General features: G+C 47.4%; 1 protein-coding gene across 1 annotated transcript; it reads left to right on the top strand.

The window, feature by feature from the left end:
* Window positions 1-2,334: 2,334 nt before the first annotated feature.
* On the top strand, window positions 2,335-12,551 carry Glrx (glutaredoxin). Its single transcript, XM_048424581.3, has 3 exons — window positions 2,335-2,613; window positions 9,550-9,677; window positions 11,726-12,551. Exons 1-2 carry the CDS (start codon window positions 2,407-2,409, stop codon window positions 9,661-9,663), a joined length of 321 nt encoding a protein of 106 aa, XP_048280538.1. The 5' UTR covers window positions 2,335-2,406; the 3' UTR covers window positions 9,664-9,677; window positions 11,726-12,551.
* The last annotated feature ends 2,504 nt before the right edge of the window (window positions 12,552-15,055 follow it).

Genomic DNA, 15,055 nt, shown 5'->3' on the forward strand with positions numbered 1-15,055 from the left:
ATGCCACATGCACAGATGTTCTCAAGAAAGGAGCTAAGCCCGAACATACGGATGTGCCAGAGCAAAAACCAGATCATGCTGCCACTAGCATTGGGAAGCAGAGGGCTTCTAGAGGGTTACTGATCAAAAGAGCATCCTGCCGAGCAAGAATGAAGATAAGCCTGAAAAATGTTCATTCGTGGCCAAACTCTTCGACCCTCGAATGAGGCCACAATCACTGCACTGCCGCACATTCCCCACAGAGCACTAGCTTGTTGTCAGTGCTCTGCACAGGAACCTCACCTTCCCCCAACGGTGCGTGCGCTCCCCACTCGTTCCGGAAGAGCCCTTATCTGCTCCTATGAACATACTACAATCTCTGGGCCTCCAGCTCTTGAGGACAGGCGTCACTGTGGGGCCCCACCAGCTCCCTGCTGAAACACTGTGGTTTCTACAGGTCTGCACAGGTCTGCAGTGCCAACGCTGGGGGCCTGCACAGCTACGCAGCACAGGAGCGTGTGGGCACATTTCCCCCTCACGGAGCTGAAGCCCCAGGCTTGCTGAGTACATATGGTAGACTCTGACTCCTGGCAAGTTAGAGGTGCAGACTGATAGGAAAAGATCCCCATCTGGCAGGAGTTTGGAGTTGGGGTAGCGTGGGACTCCACATCCCAGGTGACTCTGCAAACAGATTTCTTGGGAGGTTTCATGGTTCTGCACATGCTAACTTCACACTTAGACTTCTGGGTTAGGCTGGTCTGAACACCAAGTCAGGATGAGTAAGCCAACTGAGGCATTTTGTTAGAAGGTGATAAGGAGGGTCAGACTTCCAGGCGATTAGGAAAGAGGAGGCAAGGAAAACACAGGTGGTGGCTACTGGCAAAGGTCAGAAGGCGAACGTGCATGGATGGAAGGTCACCATGGTTCTCAGCCATGGTCTGAGAGAGACCAGACCAGTCAGATTCTTAGGAAAGGGGGGCTGCAGGAAGGGAAAGACAGGCAGTGCTGAGAAGACAAAGACTCTAAAAACCAGCGTGCACCGTGAGCTGATGCCCCAGTGTCATGGAAACAGACAGAGCCCTGCAGACATCTGGGCATCAAGAGGCCTCTGGGATGGGCCAGCATCTGGAGGCTAAGGGGAAGAAAAAGAAGGGAAGGGTACCAAATTTACCCGGAGGCTGACTGGGAGGTCTCAGTCTCAGTCATACAGCCCTGCCACACTTGTCTGGTGGGACAGGCCTTTCTCTGAACCACTTCAGCGGTCCTGAATCTGGCCATTTGATCGCTATTTTGCCATTTGATTTTGGTAACAATGAGAGTGACAAAGAAAGCGGCCTCCAGCAGTCAGTCTTCCTCTCCCTCACGGTGTGCGGTGTGCGCCTGAGCCTTTGACATGGCGTGGCAGTCAGTCTTCCTCTCCCTCACGGTGTGCGCCTGAGCCTTTGACATGGCGAGGCTCCAGCCTTGTGTCCTCCAAGGCACCTGGTTCTAGTGTGAAACCTGCCATTTGCTTGGAGAGGTGATCTAGGCCACAGGAGTTTTCTCTCTCACTGCTTGTCTAACTCGGCCCTGCCTCCTGTAGCTCACTGGCTCACTGTGGAAACAAGTCAGGCAGGAAGGGATCCCCATTCTGTGTGGAGCTTGAAGTCAGGGGTTTTGTGGAAATTGTTTTCTTACCTAACTGCTGTTCAAAGGTCACCAATGCTAAGGCTGTTGGGATGGAGCAGGCGTATCTAAGGCTTAGCTTGCCAGGTAGGTCCTGTGCAGAGTGCAATCCCAATCTACGCTGTTGAAAGGGGCACAGTGTTCGGTATGGCCTCAGCACTGTGCACACACTTGGCAGGCACAGAAGTCCAGGTGGCTTTGCTGCCATGGTTTTACATGTCAAGATCCAGTTCCACTAACCACACAACACTCACCTTCTAGGCTAAACAAAGCAACCTCCAGTGGCTCAGTCACCTTTCTCCCCACTTCCTATGAAGTGCCACAGCATTCCTGAATGGTTGTGTTTATGTTTTTAAAAACAATCATGTCTCTAAAAGAGAAAAAAAAAAAAAGAATTTGCTCTAAGAGTTCCCGGCCTCCTCCCAGAAGCTGGTCAGTGCAGTCTCTGCTACCCTCGAGGGTGATTTAGGCTTGTTCCCTGCTATTGGACAGGCATTCCCAAAGGCAGAGAGCACAAAGACATCCTGGCCTATGCTATTATGGATTAAACATTGAGTGTGCATTCCTAGGCCTACTAACTGGTGAATCATACTGCAATGAATTGACTTCGAGGCTGGCCCTTTAAAACTGAATCATCCTGCTTGCTAACTCCTCCTCCAAGGAGGTTCCTTTTTAAATGAAAGCTGTGGCTAAGCCACGTTTTACACCGACCGGGACCTTCTACTGAGCACGGTCCTCCTGGGGAAGCTGCAGCTTGCCAGCATGGCTGAGGAATTTGTTAATAGCAAGATCCAGCCTGGAAAGGTGGTCGTGTTCATCAAGCCCACCTGCCCCTACTGCCTGCAGACCCAAGAAATCCTCAGGCAACTGCCTTTCAAACAAGGGCTTCTGGAATTTGTGGATATCACAGCCACCAACAACACCAATGAGATTCAAGATTATTTACAGCAGCTCACCGGAGCGAGAACAGTGAGTGTGTTCAAATGCTAAGAAAAGGCTCAAGGGTTGCTGGTTCCTTTCAGAGTGCAGACATCCGTGCCTTTTCTAGGTTGCCACTGCCAGGACGCTGTCCTTCCCAGCATCTAGAGGGCTTTGCAGGGTGTGGGGGAGGAACCTGAGGACAGCAGCAGCGGGACTGCCTTGGCGGACAGCACGGTGATGCGTGGTGCCGGCTCGGTGGGCTCGGCAGCCAGCCGGCTGGAGGCCATTAGCTGTGCATCTGAAGAAGGCTGTTTTAAGAACTATTTTGAGCTGACAGTGTTCGTCTGACAAGGCAGGAGGCAGCTGAGAGGCTGGGTGTGACCTTCAGCTTTCTGTTAAGGAATGGGGCAGCAAAGACACTTCTTCCTTGTTTGCACTTGTGTTTTGTGAGCCTTCATTTTCTTCTCTCTAGGCTTTATCACCTGGTTTGCTCATTCTTATCTAGCTCCACCCACTAGGGAAAGAAACCCTCGGCTCCACCGTTTGCCCCTTGTGCTGCCTTAATTAGAGGCTATTTCAGGCCTGCTGTTACTCAGGCCGGGTTACCACATTAGCTTTTGGAATAGTCTGCGAGTTTCTTGCCTTCCTCAGGGCCCCCCCCCCCCCCCCACACACACACACAGCTGGAGTAGCAAGCACTTCAGAAGCCTGCTCTGCAAATACACCCTGCGGCTCCCTAAGAACCTTTTCTTCCCTCAGAAAAGGCTTGCTTTGTGCCTGGGCTGCTGCTGGGCTGCCCGGTATAGCAGCCTCTGGTGCTGGGAGGGTGAGCTTGTCTCACTGTTACTGGAGTGTGGGGGGACAAAGCCTAGGATCTGGCAGCCCCAACAAGCCAAGAACCTTGGCCACCTGCCTCCAGTACCAGTTAATGGACACGTGACAGTGAAAAGCAGAGGAAAGAAACTTATGCAGTGAGGTTTCACTGGGAAGATGAACACCTAAAGAGGTCATCCAGTGCTCCCAAGGCCATAAGGTTCAGGGTGTGTGCGCGTGCGTGTGTATGGTATATGTGTCTACCCACATTTGTGAGACAGGCCAGAAGTTAACTTTGGGTGAGTTTCGATCACTCTCAACTTTTTTGAGACAGTGTCCTTCAGTGAATTTGGAGTTCACAGACTGGGCTGGTGGCCAGAAAGCCCCGAGGATCCTCCTATCTCAGTCTCCCCAGTATTATGACTTGCACCCAGATTTTTCTGTAGATTGTGAGAGATAAAACTAAGGTCCTCGCTCTCATGGGCAAGCACTTCACCAACTGAGCCCTCTCCCCAGCCTAAGGCTTAGGTTCACATTGCAGGTGGGAGGTGTACAGGCCAGATCAAGGTGAGGTCCCTACCCACTATTGACTCATATTGGTTGTCTCAGGTACAGTTGGTCTCGTAAGGACCTCAGAACTGTGAAATCTCTTCCTGCACTGGCTGGCATCAGGACATCAGCCTTTCACAGCCCAGGTTTTCTGGGGAAACTAGTTTTGAGGCCCAGTGTTTAGGTAGTCAAAGGGGAGACAGAGTTTCCCCTGACGGCCATCACACCAACTCACTTACATCCCTTCCAGGGGCACATTGTAGGGTAGTATTGCAGAAACACATTTCCTACTTGAGATTTAGTGTGACTTAGAGGGTTTTCTCTGTGACCTAGGTATAAAGCCTTGGAAATTGTCTCATTCAAAAATCTGTATTCTAGTGCAGACCAAGAATATGCTATTTTACAGCTGTAGGATGAAGTCTTGGAGCAGAGACACAAATAGTGGAAGGAACAGAGAAGTGGGAACACTCCTACAGGCCCGTGCACAAACCTCGCCGGCCAATGGAGTCACCTGGGAACTTTTCAGACAGCACCGTGCTCACATCACACTCCTGTTTAGTTTCTCAAGAGCAGAGGTGGGAGCCCGCCATCAGTAACAGTGAGAAAGATCTGTGGGTGGTTCCAGCTACAGCAGGATTGGCGAGAATGCTGCCTTTGCAGAGTAGCAACTGTTCTGGAGGACAACAGTCTTCATTTTCCGTCTTAACAGATGTCTGCACTGATTTGTAAAGCAGCACTTTTGTAGTAGCCTTTAAGTTTAAAATTTCAAAAGGGGTGTGCATGTGTACGTGCGCATGCGTGTGGTAAATTCATGTGTGTATATGTGAATGTGTGGCAGCTAGAAGTTGACCTCAGGATGTGTTTTTCACTCTCCACATTAGTGTTTTTGAGGCAGGATCTTTCACTGAGCCAGCACTTTTGCCATTTTGTTTAGGCTGCCAAGCTTGTGAGCCCGTGGGATCCACCCATCTCTGCACCCAACTCCCAGTATTGTGCCCTGTCGTGCCTGATTTTTCCATGGTTTCTCAGGATCTGAACTCAGGGCCTTCATGCTGTACATTGATCTATATCCGTATTCCTGTATATATGCTTCCCTCAAATAAGTTTTTTAGTCCAAATCCAAATATATCCTTTTGAGGGAAGCACAAAAGTTTCTAACTCACTGCTTCCAGATCCTGTTGGGAAGTGTTTACCTTCTAGGGCAGTGAGAACTTGAGTGTGGTTGGCTATTCAATCGTCCTGCGTGACCTATGGGAAGTGGTACACAGTAGGAGTTCAGTGGGACTTGACCACAGAAACAGTCTTTGGTCTAGCAAGCCATAGTCTCTCTATGGCTCCTACCCTGGGGCTTTTGTCTGCTCCTTCTCCAGAGCTTCGCCTTTCTCCTTGAGCTTTCGGTGGAACTTTCTGCAAATTGCCTTCATTTTTGTGTGAGTAGGCTTAGTTTTTCTTCATGGTCATAGGATGATTTTTTTCTGGATAGAAAACATATTTTTGAGCATCTATAATGTGTCAGACATTTCTGCACAGTGGAAATACAGCCATGAAAAAACTCCTACTTTGTAAAATGTGCATTTTTGTGTGGGAGACAAATGATACAATGAATTGTGTATTTGGGAGGTGGCAATGATGTTCTTACCAAGAAATTAGGCAATAGGAGACAGGGTGTATGCAGCAGGCTGCTGTTTCAAACGGAACCGGAAGGGCCTCACGAAGATTAAGGAAAAAGACAGAAAACAAGGTCCAGCACTCCTGCCGTTAGTGTGCTCGAGTGACTGGTGTCTCATGGAGCTAGGAGGCGGGCTTGAAAGGGACACTAAGGGTTAGAGTAAGAAGGGCTTGATCTGAGGCCTGGAGAAGACCTCTGATCTCCCATACACCAGCTGTGCTGCATGTGCCCAGGCTGCACATGTGTGGCTCCTGGAAGGGCCATTTTGGTCACTAAGGTCATCAGTGCAAAAACTGCTTTCCCCTCAAAGGAGTTGGCTTATCCTAGAGTCAAGAGAATGAGTGTGGCCTGCGAGGATGGAGCTGGGTTACCTCCATGTTCCAATGCAGAAGCAGAAATAAGAGCCAAATAAGGCAATTCTTAAAAACCTTAGGAGGAACATCAAAGAAGTGAGTTAAAATCGTGCAGATAGGCCTTGGATGCTGTGAGATAGCATTCTTACCCTCTGACAGGTAGCAGAATGGTTTCAGTTACTACATTCCAAAGATGTTTATATGTTCATTAAGTGTGACACTGAGGTGTAGTTAGAAAGAAAATGCTGCCCCAAAAGGAGCGGCATTTTCAGGAGGTGCAGCTTTGCCGGAGTAGGTGTGGTCTTGTTAGAGGAAGTGTGTCAATGTGGTGGTGGGCTTTGAGGCCTCTTCTCAAGTTTCTATCAAGTGTCAACTTCCTGTTGCCTGCGAGATGTAGCAGTTTCCACTCTACCACCATGTCTGCCTGCACACCATGCTCCCCACCATGATGACAATAACTGAACCTCCCATCTGTAAACCAGCCACTCCAGTTAAATGTTTTCCTTAGAAGAGTTAGCATGGTCATAGTATCTCTTCACAGCAATAAAAAAAAAAAAAAAAAAAAAAAAAAACTCAGTTAAGACAGCAAGGTAGGCTAAAGGTTATTCAAGATTGCAAAGTAGGCCCTGAAACACCCACAGTCCCCAGGCTTCACCGTCAGCAAAGCTCCGATCAGTCCATCAGCTTCTGCACACGCAGCTGCTTTCACAGAAACAAGAGACTGCAGGAGGGACAGGGTCTGGGCTGAAACTCAGAGACAGTATGAGCCCACACAGAATTCAGGTGGGAATGGCAGTCAGAAGAAGGAGCTCACAGTAGGAAACCTGGCCAACAATGGTCAGAAGTGGAGAAGTGGGTGCTGGGAAGATGACCCAGTGGATAAAGCACACACAAACGGCAGCCTGCTGGCAAACCCTGCACTGGGAGCAAGGACCTTCTTCGTTTTAATAAAGGTAGAATAATCAAGGAAGACACTCACTGTCAGCTTTTGACCTCTGTACACACCGGAAGTGAACCCTAGAGTTGCGGGGGATTCTGGGGAGACCCGTTCCTGGAAAACCCAGAGCTTGGTTTTAGGGTAAAGGTTCTTCCTCCTCCAGATGTAGCTGAGTCAACTTCCTCCTAGGAGAGAGGTGGTCCAGAGGTTTGAATGACAACTGTTTATTTCTTCCTCCTCCTCACCCAACTGTGGGGGTAGGGCCAGGGTGGAAGGCAAGGTTCCTTCTGGCTTCTTGCCAGAGTGTACAAAACCTATCCTAGGGAACAGCCAGACCGTTTCAGGGCCTGTCTCAGGCAGACAACACTGTACGGCTGGGAAGTGGACAGGGGAGTATGTGGTGGGGGTGGGGCTCCGTTACCCTGGGAGAAATCGGGGTGTTCTGTGTAGGCCAGGGATTGAAAGGTGACTGGGACCTGGGAAATGTTTAGAAATTCAGACTCCTGAAGCTTAGCTCATTTTGTCTGAATCTCAAAATTGGGGGTTGAAAGAAGAAATATGCCTTTCATTTAACCAGAGCTTCCAGGATTCTGAATCCCAGGAAGGAGAGAACCAGCTCCTGGGAACTGATGTTTGCTTCTCATGTCATTCTTCCCACTGGAATGAGCTCAGACGTAACATTTACCTCACAAGCATGGGGGCACAGTTTAGATTAATCACCAGAACCACATAGGAAAAACCAGCTTGTACCCCCAGCACAGGGGACATAGGAGCAGGAGATCTGCCTCAGTTTTTAAAAACAGAGTGACGCAGGAAGACACCCAGTGTCAGCCTTTGGTTTCTGCACACATAGGAAGAACAATGGAGATATAAAAAGCTGTAGGAATATAGAAAATTGCTTGAATCTTTTGGAAAATATAGACATTCAAGAATAAATACAGTTTCCTTGTTTAAAGCTTGGACAAATTTTATCTGACAAGTCATCATCCACAACAGGACCACTGGGGTTCTGCTGTTATTGGTGTGACCAAGCACCCCCAAGTGTGGGAAGATAGGGACAGAAAAGTCCTCAGACTAGGGGGCCTCCTTTCCTCTGAAGCAATAGTCAGCATTCCATGCAATTTTAGGGTTCTTTCTTCATCTTTCTGCACTTTTCTCCTGTGCTAGGGGAAGCAATATTGTGTCACCTCCTTCCCAGAGTCTCCCACACAGCCCTGCCTCCCCTAGCAGCCAGGCTACCTGCAAGAGAGGATTCTGTGGGGTTTTCTAATTGCCGGGCAAAGGAGAGAGCTCACATAATTTGGATGTGGCATAGGATTTTGGTTTAGTTATCAGCTTCCTAATTTTTAAATCCTGGTTCTTCTTCCTGGGCCCCCCTTTCTATGACACAGTCAAGACAAAACACACAACTAGAGTTTATCCACAGTAGTCCAGTCTCTCTGTGCATCCTTCTCCCATTCCAAACAGCTTGCTTTAACGTTCTATACTTTCTAAGGAAAATAGGATGCTCGGAAAAACATTCTCACTCTGTCGTCCTCCCACCCCCACACCTACCCCATCAGGTATGATCCTGTGTGCCCCTCCCCCGTCAGGTATGATCCTGTGTCGTGTTCCCCCCCCACACCTGGTCAGGTATGACCCTTGTGTGCCCCTCCCCCCATCAGGTATGATCCTTTGTTCAGAGGGCCTGTTTTTTCCTGCTCACTGGGTACCTAAGCAGAGTCCTTTCTTCCTTGTCAGTCAGCCTTCATGTGAGGCTGGGAGACAGGTCCTCTCTCCTAGGGAGTCCCTTCACCTCTCTGAGTGTCTAAACAGGGTCCTGTGAAGTGGGAATGAGTTGAGAGAAATCTATTCCACAAGTACATTGACCACATCAGCTAGCCAGCAAGCCACAACAAATCAGTACCTTAGGACCTGGAGCTACAGCATTCAGATAGTTTGCCCATGGACTCCGAGCTACAGCGTTCAGATAGTTTGCCCGTGGACCCAGAGCTACAGCGTTCAGATAGTTTGCCCACGGACCCGGAGCTGCAGCGTTCAGATAGTTTGCCCACGGACCCGGAGCTGCAGCGTTCAGATAGTTTGCCCACGGACCCAGAGCTGCAGCGTTCAGATACTTTGCCAACGGCAAAGGACTAAAGGAGACTAAAAACGGCACAGTACCATCTTCTAGTTGAGGACGGCTCACGTGTGTTTTAATAACAGGGGGTGTATTACTTAATAAGCATGGATCTACCTTCCAGCTGCACCGAGTAAGAAGAAAGCCCCTGATTGCTGGGATTTAGTAGATGGTCTCAGGTCTTGGGTCTTCCCAACTTCAGGGAAGCCAGAGCATAACCTGGTGTTCTTACTGCATCAATAAGAATTTGCTCCCGACTGTAAAGTGAAAAAAAAACTGTCAATGCCCAGCTCATCCAACCTGAAACACTTTTTCTTACCTTTTTCCCACGTGGGGCTGAGGATTTAACTCATGCTCAGTGACCACGCCTCTGAGCTACAACCTAGCCCTAGTAATGTTTTTTTAATGATGACTTCTATTCTAAGAGTCTTAAAAGACTCTTCCGAAGGTTGTAAAGCCACTTGTGAAGCTTAGCATGGTGGACAGTGTGGGGATGGGGTGATCACACGAGTCGCAGGATCCTTAACTGTCCTGACTTCTGCAGGTTCCTCGGGTCTTCATTGGTAAAGACTGTATAGGTGGATGCAGTGATCTCATGGCCATGCAACAGAATGGGGAGCTGATGACCCGCCTGAAGCAGATCGGAGCTCTGCAGTAATGGAAGGGAGGCAGGTGAGCCTGGGCCAGGGCACTGGGAGTCTACAGCATTCTGCTGTCATTTTCTGTTATGCTGTAGGAAGACTTTCTGTGGCGTGATTTGAGGAACTGAGACAACATTTACTGATGAATTTTACATTTTACAGAAGGATGAATTGTACCAGAGAGAAATCCTTTCAATGAACCTTTATTTAACAAATGTGTTGTGCTAGACACAATACCAAACATAACCACACAAAAAGATAACCTGGAACTTCCAGTCCCTAGAGATAGATCACAAACAACTAAATTATTCACTCCTGAACCACACAGAACAATGAGATGGAAGCAGTGTGGCGCGAGGAGGGAGTTGCACTTAAGGACGGCAGAGGCCAGTCTTTCTCAACAGGGACTGCCTGACAAGGACTCCGCTAACTAAAGATGAAGGATTTCCGAGAGACAGTGGAGAGGAAGGAGGAGATGTAGACAGGGTGGCAGCGCAGAGGCCATGATGGATGTGCTTAAGTAAAAGATGAATTAAGGGCTTTTTGTTTGTTTTTCTCATGTTTATATGTGATCTAGATCTAATTGACTTCTCAAATGCCAAATCAGACATCTGAAGGAGATTTTTGGCCCAGTGGAAAACTACAGGGAGATCAACTGATTAGAAAATTGAGGTCTCCTTTTAGGGTTCTTGTCTATACTAGACAATTTTATTAGATTTCAAAAGAAAAACTTGAGGGTGGGAAAGTTGTAAATCTTGACAGTTGCCAGAAGGGGAAGTACGGATAGGAAGAAAGAGTCATGAGTTAAGCCAGCATGGGGTCAGGAAGGAGAGTGAGCAAGGGAGGCTCAGTGTGAGGGAGAGAGACGGAATAATGGAAAAACTGAGCCCTTCTGGGTAATTCAGAAAAACAGGTAGGCTGTGGAGTTGCGTGTCTGTAAGAGACTGCATCGCTAAGAAAGAAAAACAATATCTCCTTAAAGGAATAACTATTCTTCCCATTTTCTTAGCTTGAGGTGGGCTTGCCTTCTTGAAGGGTGGTCCCTTGGACAGGTGATGGGCCAGCCCAATTCTCTTAAGGGAGAAGACAATGACGTGTCTCCACTAAGAGGTAGACTCTATTCCTTTGGTTAGTAGGCAACAGCTTTTCCTTAATGGACCTTGAATGCTATAGTGTAATATCAGGATGCCTTGGGTCTAATGAGTAAGTGTCCTCCAGTATTTAGAGTTAGCTTCCAGGGACACATACACAGAGAGACTCAAGTGTTTCTTTTAAGGATGAAGAAAGTAATGGATTGTTATTGTTGTGGGTTTTTTTTGTTGTTGTTGTTTCGTTTTGTTTTTTGAGAAAGGATTTTTCTGTATAGCCCTGGCTGTCCAGAACTCACTCTGTAGACCAGGCTAGCCTCGAACTCTCAAAGATCCGCCTGCCTCTGCCTCCTGAGTGCTGGGATTAAAGGCATGTGTCACCACTGCCTAGTGAAAATAAAGTAATGATTCTTTAACATAAAAGTTCTTTGAGAGACTGCATGACTCAAAGATCAGCAGTTTATCCTTTCGACAAGTTCTATATGTTGATTGCAGTGGTCACTCAGGATAGGAATGGAAGAAAGGAGGTCTCTCTAGGCCTGAAATAATCAGTATCAGTATCAGTATACGTCTTTGGATCCCTGTTTGCAACATCACAACTGGTGAGCACTGTCCGTTCAGGGTAACTCTCTGTACTCACAGAGTTCTAAATCACTGAAAACCTAGTTAGTGGTACCCATTGGCTTCCATTCTAGAACACGTTTAGCAGGTCAGGGTGAGGTTAAGAACGAAACAAAGAAAATGCCATTTCCCTAGCTCCCTGTGCTTAGTGTAGGTGACAGTGTTCACGGCTGTACCCTGTGCTAGCCTGGGTGACAGTGTTCACGGCTGTAGCCTATCATTCTTTCCCCTGTCCTGTGCTGTTCCTGTTTTCCTGGCAACTCTTGCCCAAGGCCACCTGTAGTAGGTGTGTCTAGATGACAAGAGTGTTGTGCTGTGGGAAGGGAGGCTGATGTGGAATCTAGTTCTTTGTCTCTTTCCCGCCCCGCAGACCCCATGCTGACAGCAGCTGTCCGGCCATGCTGACGCCAGTGCCAATGCCCGAGAACTGACCTGCACTACAAACATGGCAGTATTTCCTGGTGACTGGGATTTTGAACAAAAACAGCTTTTATTTCTTCTTTTCTCAGTGCTAAAAACTATTGCAATTTCCTTTTAACCCTGCAGCCAAAAAATTTAGCAGACCACACTAGTTAAATAATGAATTCTTCACGTGCCACCATGTCTCTACCTCTAAGCCTTCTCAGCCAAGTTTATACAAATCTCTGGTGAATCTGTTCCTGGTTCTCTGCTAGTACGGGTCCACTGAAATAATTCTGTAGAACTTGGCTTTAAAAAGGCTTTATTAAACCAATGAATATTGTGAACTTGTTTTCAGGTCCCATACATGCATCTCCTCCCCATCCCCATCCCCCTTCTTCAGCAATCACAGAAGGTAGTGCACATTGTACGAGGATGCTCTTTGAGAAATCAGATGAAGAAGCTATGACCACACTACCAGACTGCACAGCAAATGGTGCAGTCAGCACTGTCTGGAAAGATGATTGCTCAGAAAATCCCAAGTAGCTGGGTGTTGGTCTGAGTTAGACTACGAGCAAAATTAATTATGAAATGCAAATTGTAAAATGTTGCTTCCAAGAATGTCTGTAAAAATAAAAAAAAAGAATGTCTGTGAAGTCATTTTCGAAACTGTCCTAAGTAATTCTTCCACCCACACCTTGATGTCTTGCAATGGTTTAAATGCTGTGGAACTGCAGGTCCCGTCTCTGTCTCCAGTGAGAAGAGCTCATTCCTAATAAAGATGTATCTGGAAATGACTAATGATTTCTCTTGGGTTGTGTTCTATGTTGTCAAGCTTTAGGGGTGGTGGGACAGCGCAGTGGGTCACGACTTGTGCCCCTAGGCTGAGTATGAGCTTTGGAGTCCATGCGGTGGAAGGAGAGAACTGGCTCTGAACATTTCGCTTGACTCCACACTCAGTGTGGCACACAGGTGCTTCTTAAAATAGATTTATTTGTGTGGAATTACGTGTGTCTGCGTGTGGTTATGTGTGTGTGAATGCAGGTACTGCTGGAGGCCAGATGTGTCCGATCCCCCACAGCTGAAGTTACAGGCAGTTGTTAGCTGTCAGACTGGGTGTTGAGAGTTAAAACTGGGCCCTTGCAAAAGCAGTAGGCACCCTTAACCAGGGACCCGTCTCTCTAGCTCATGGTCTTTATTTTTTTTTTTTTTGAAGTGAAAAAAATTTAAATATAGTGCCACCTATAGCCAACTGGATATTGTTTAGGACCCAGTAATTGCTTCTATTCTATTTTATACCTGGTAGCCTGCTGTTGCCTCTTTCCCCTTGTGGGCCGTACCCATGATTGCTAGTTGTCAGGATCCATGCTGGACACCAGCAGTGTCTGGGGAGATGGTAACAAAGAACTCTACTGACTCTAAGAGGCACACTTTGTGTGTGGCAGCAGAAGCCTCCACAAAACCAAGGGGCCCTTGACTCTCATCCTCACACAACAGTTTTTACGGTGCTTCAGAGGTCATGTCCATGTCCCCATCTCCTGTGTGAAGGGACAACCCCATACCTGGGCTGTTCCCCTAGCCAGGTGAATTTCTCTGCCTACAGATAAGGAGAGGAAAAAACACACAGGGAGAATCAGGAGTCTGAGAGGTAGGAAGAGTCCCCATTAGTGAGCATGATTTTAGTATGGGGACTCTCTTCCTGTGATTTTCTTGGTCAGGGGAAATTAAGCCTCTGAAATCAGAAGCTTTGGGAAAGGGGTGTCTTTAGAGATATTGAAAGGGCCACAAAACACGCTAAATTTTCATTCCACGGTTTTATACATCATGGTCTTTTACCACATTTTTTTCAATACTTTATTAAAAGTGAGTAATTGATTTACCCAATCACACTTTTTCCCCCTGGCTTATGTATGACATCAAGAGCAGAGAATGAAACAACCCCTCTTAAAGTATCATGACTCTGTGCACACAATTATCAGTTTGTCATCTTTAATTTGCAAAAGTCCCAGTGTGCCTGGGGGATTCTGAGGATCATCCTTACCTCAGTGGAAAACAGCAACACATCAGTGGGTGCAAAGAGAGGTACCCCTCCATCTTAGGATCTGAACTAGGAGAGGGGCACAGGAGGTGAATGGCTCCAAACAGTGTCTTCCAGACACAGCAGGACTGATGCATATGTGAATTCGCAGACACAGGGCCTGCCGATGGGGTCCCAGCACGTCCTACCCTACAAAGAAGCTATCTGCAGTGTATGGCTGCTAGCAAAGGGAAAAGGATTTGTTCCAGGGCAGTGTCACTGAATATAACACTACTCTAGGAGAGGCCCCGTGCTCAAGAGTAGTTGGCCAAAACAAAATAAACCTTCATTTTTTTGTTATTGATTTTTTGTTTGTTTGTTTTGGCTTTTGTTTTAGGTGGCTTTTTCTTTTTTGAATGAGAGAGGAGAGAAATAGCATGAATTGTGTAGATGGGGAGGTGGGAAATATCTGGGAGGAGGTGGGGGAGAGAAAAATATGATATATTGTATAAAAAATGTAAACTTTATCATATGTGTATGGGTGTTGCCTACATGTATGTCTATGCACTACATGTGCACAGTGTCTGTGGAAGCCAGGAAAGGGCATCAGGGCATTAGGTCCCTGGGACTGGAGTTACAGATGGATGTTAGCTACCATACTAGGAAAAGGAATCTCAGTTTTCTGGAAGAGTAGCCACTGCTCTTGATTGTCAAGTCATCTTTCCAGTTCCCCACCTTAAAGTTTATTATTAAATTTATGACTGTTTTCATTCATGCAGGGATGTCAGGTCCCCTGGTAATGGGGTTACCATTACCACAGATGGTACTGAGGATGGCCGTGAGCCCCCATGAGGATGCTGGGAACTGAACCTGGGTCCTTTCCAAGACCACTAAGTTCTTTTAACTGCTGAGCTTATCTCTCTAGCCTAGGGATGACTTTGGTGACCTTGGAGTCAGTTTTGTAAGCCAAGGCAGAGCGTTTCCCAGCTACATGCCCATTCCTCCTCATCTTCCTCCCCTGCACACAGCAGGTCAGCACCCTTTCTTCATAAAGGATGTCACCTACTTCAGAGTTAGTTGAGTGACTGTGCACTGCTCTTAGGATGCTATGGAGGCAGTTTCTGGGCTGGTAGGAACACATAGGCTTCAGTTTCCAATCTAATTTTTTTTTTCCCGATTCTGTCATGGAGCGGGAAGATGTGTGATCACCAAGGCGAGCTGATGATGTCTGCATGAAGTAAGAAGGAAGTCAGGTTCAACAAATCAGTAGCCAGTGCTGGCTCA

Source organism: Myodes glareolus, chromosome 15 (assembly GCF_982192425.1).
Source record: "Myodes glareolus chromosome 15, mMyoGla1.1, whole genome shotgun sequence".
NCBI lineage: Eukaryota > Metazoa > Chordata > Mammalia > Rodentia > Cricetidae > Myodes > Myodes glareolus.

Bases quoted from the DNA above. Each gene is read 5' to 3' on its own strand.
- Glrx (XM_048424581.3), top strand. From the start codon at position 2,407: ATGGCTGAGGAATTTGTTAATAGCAAGATCCAGCCTGGAAAGGTGGTC. The intron at 2,614-9,549 runs GTGAGTGTGTTC...TGACTTCTGCAG, and splicing joins AGCTCACCGGAGCGAGAACA to GTTCCTCGGGTCTTCATTGG.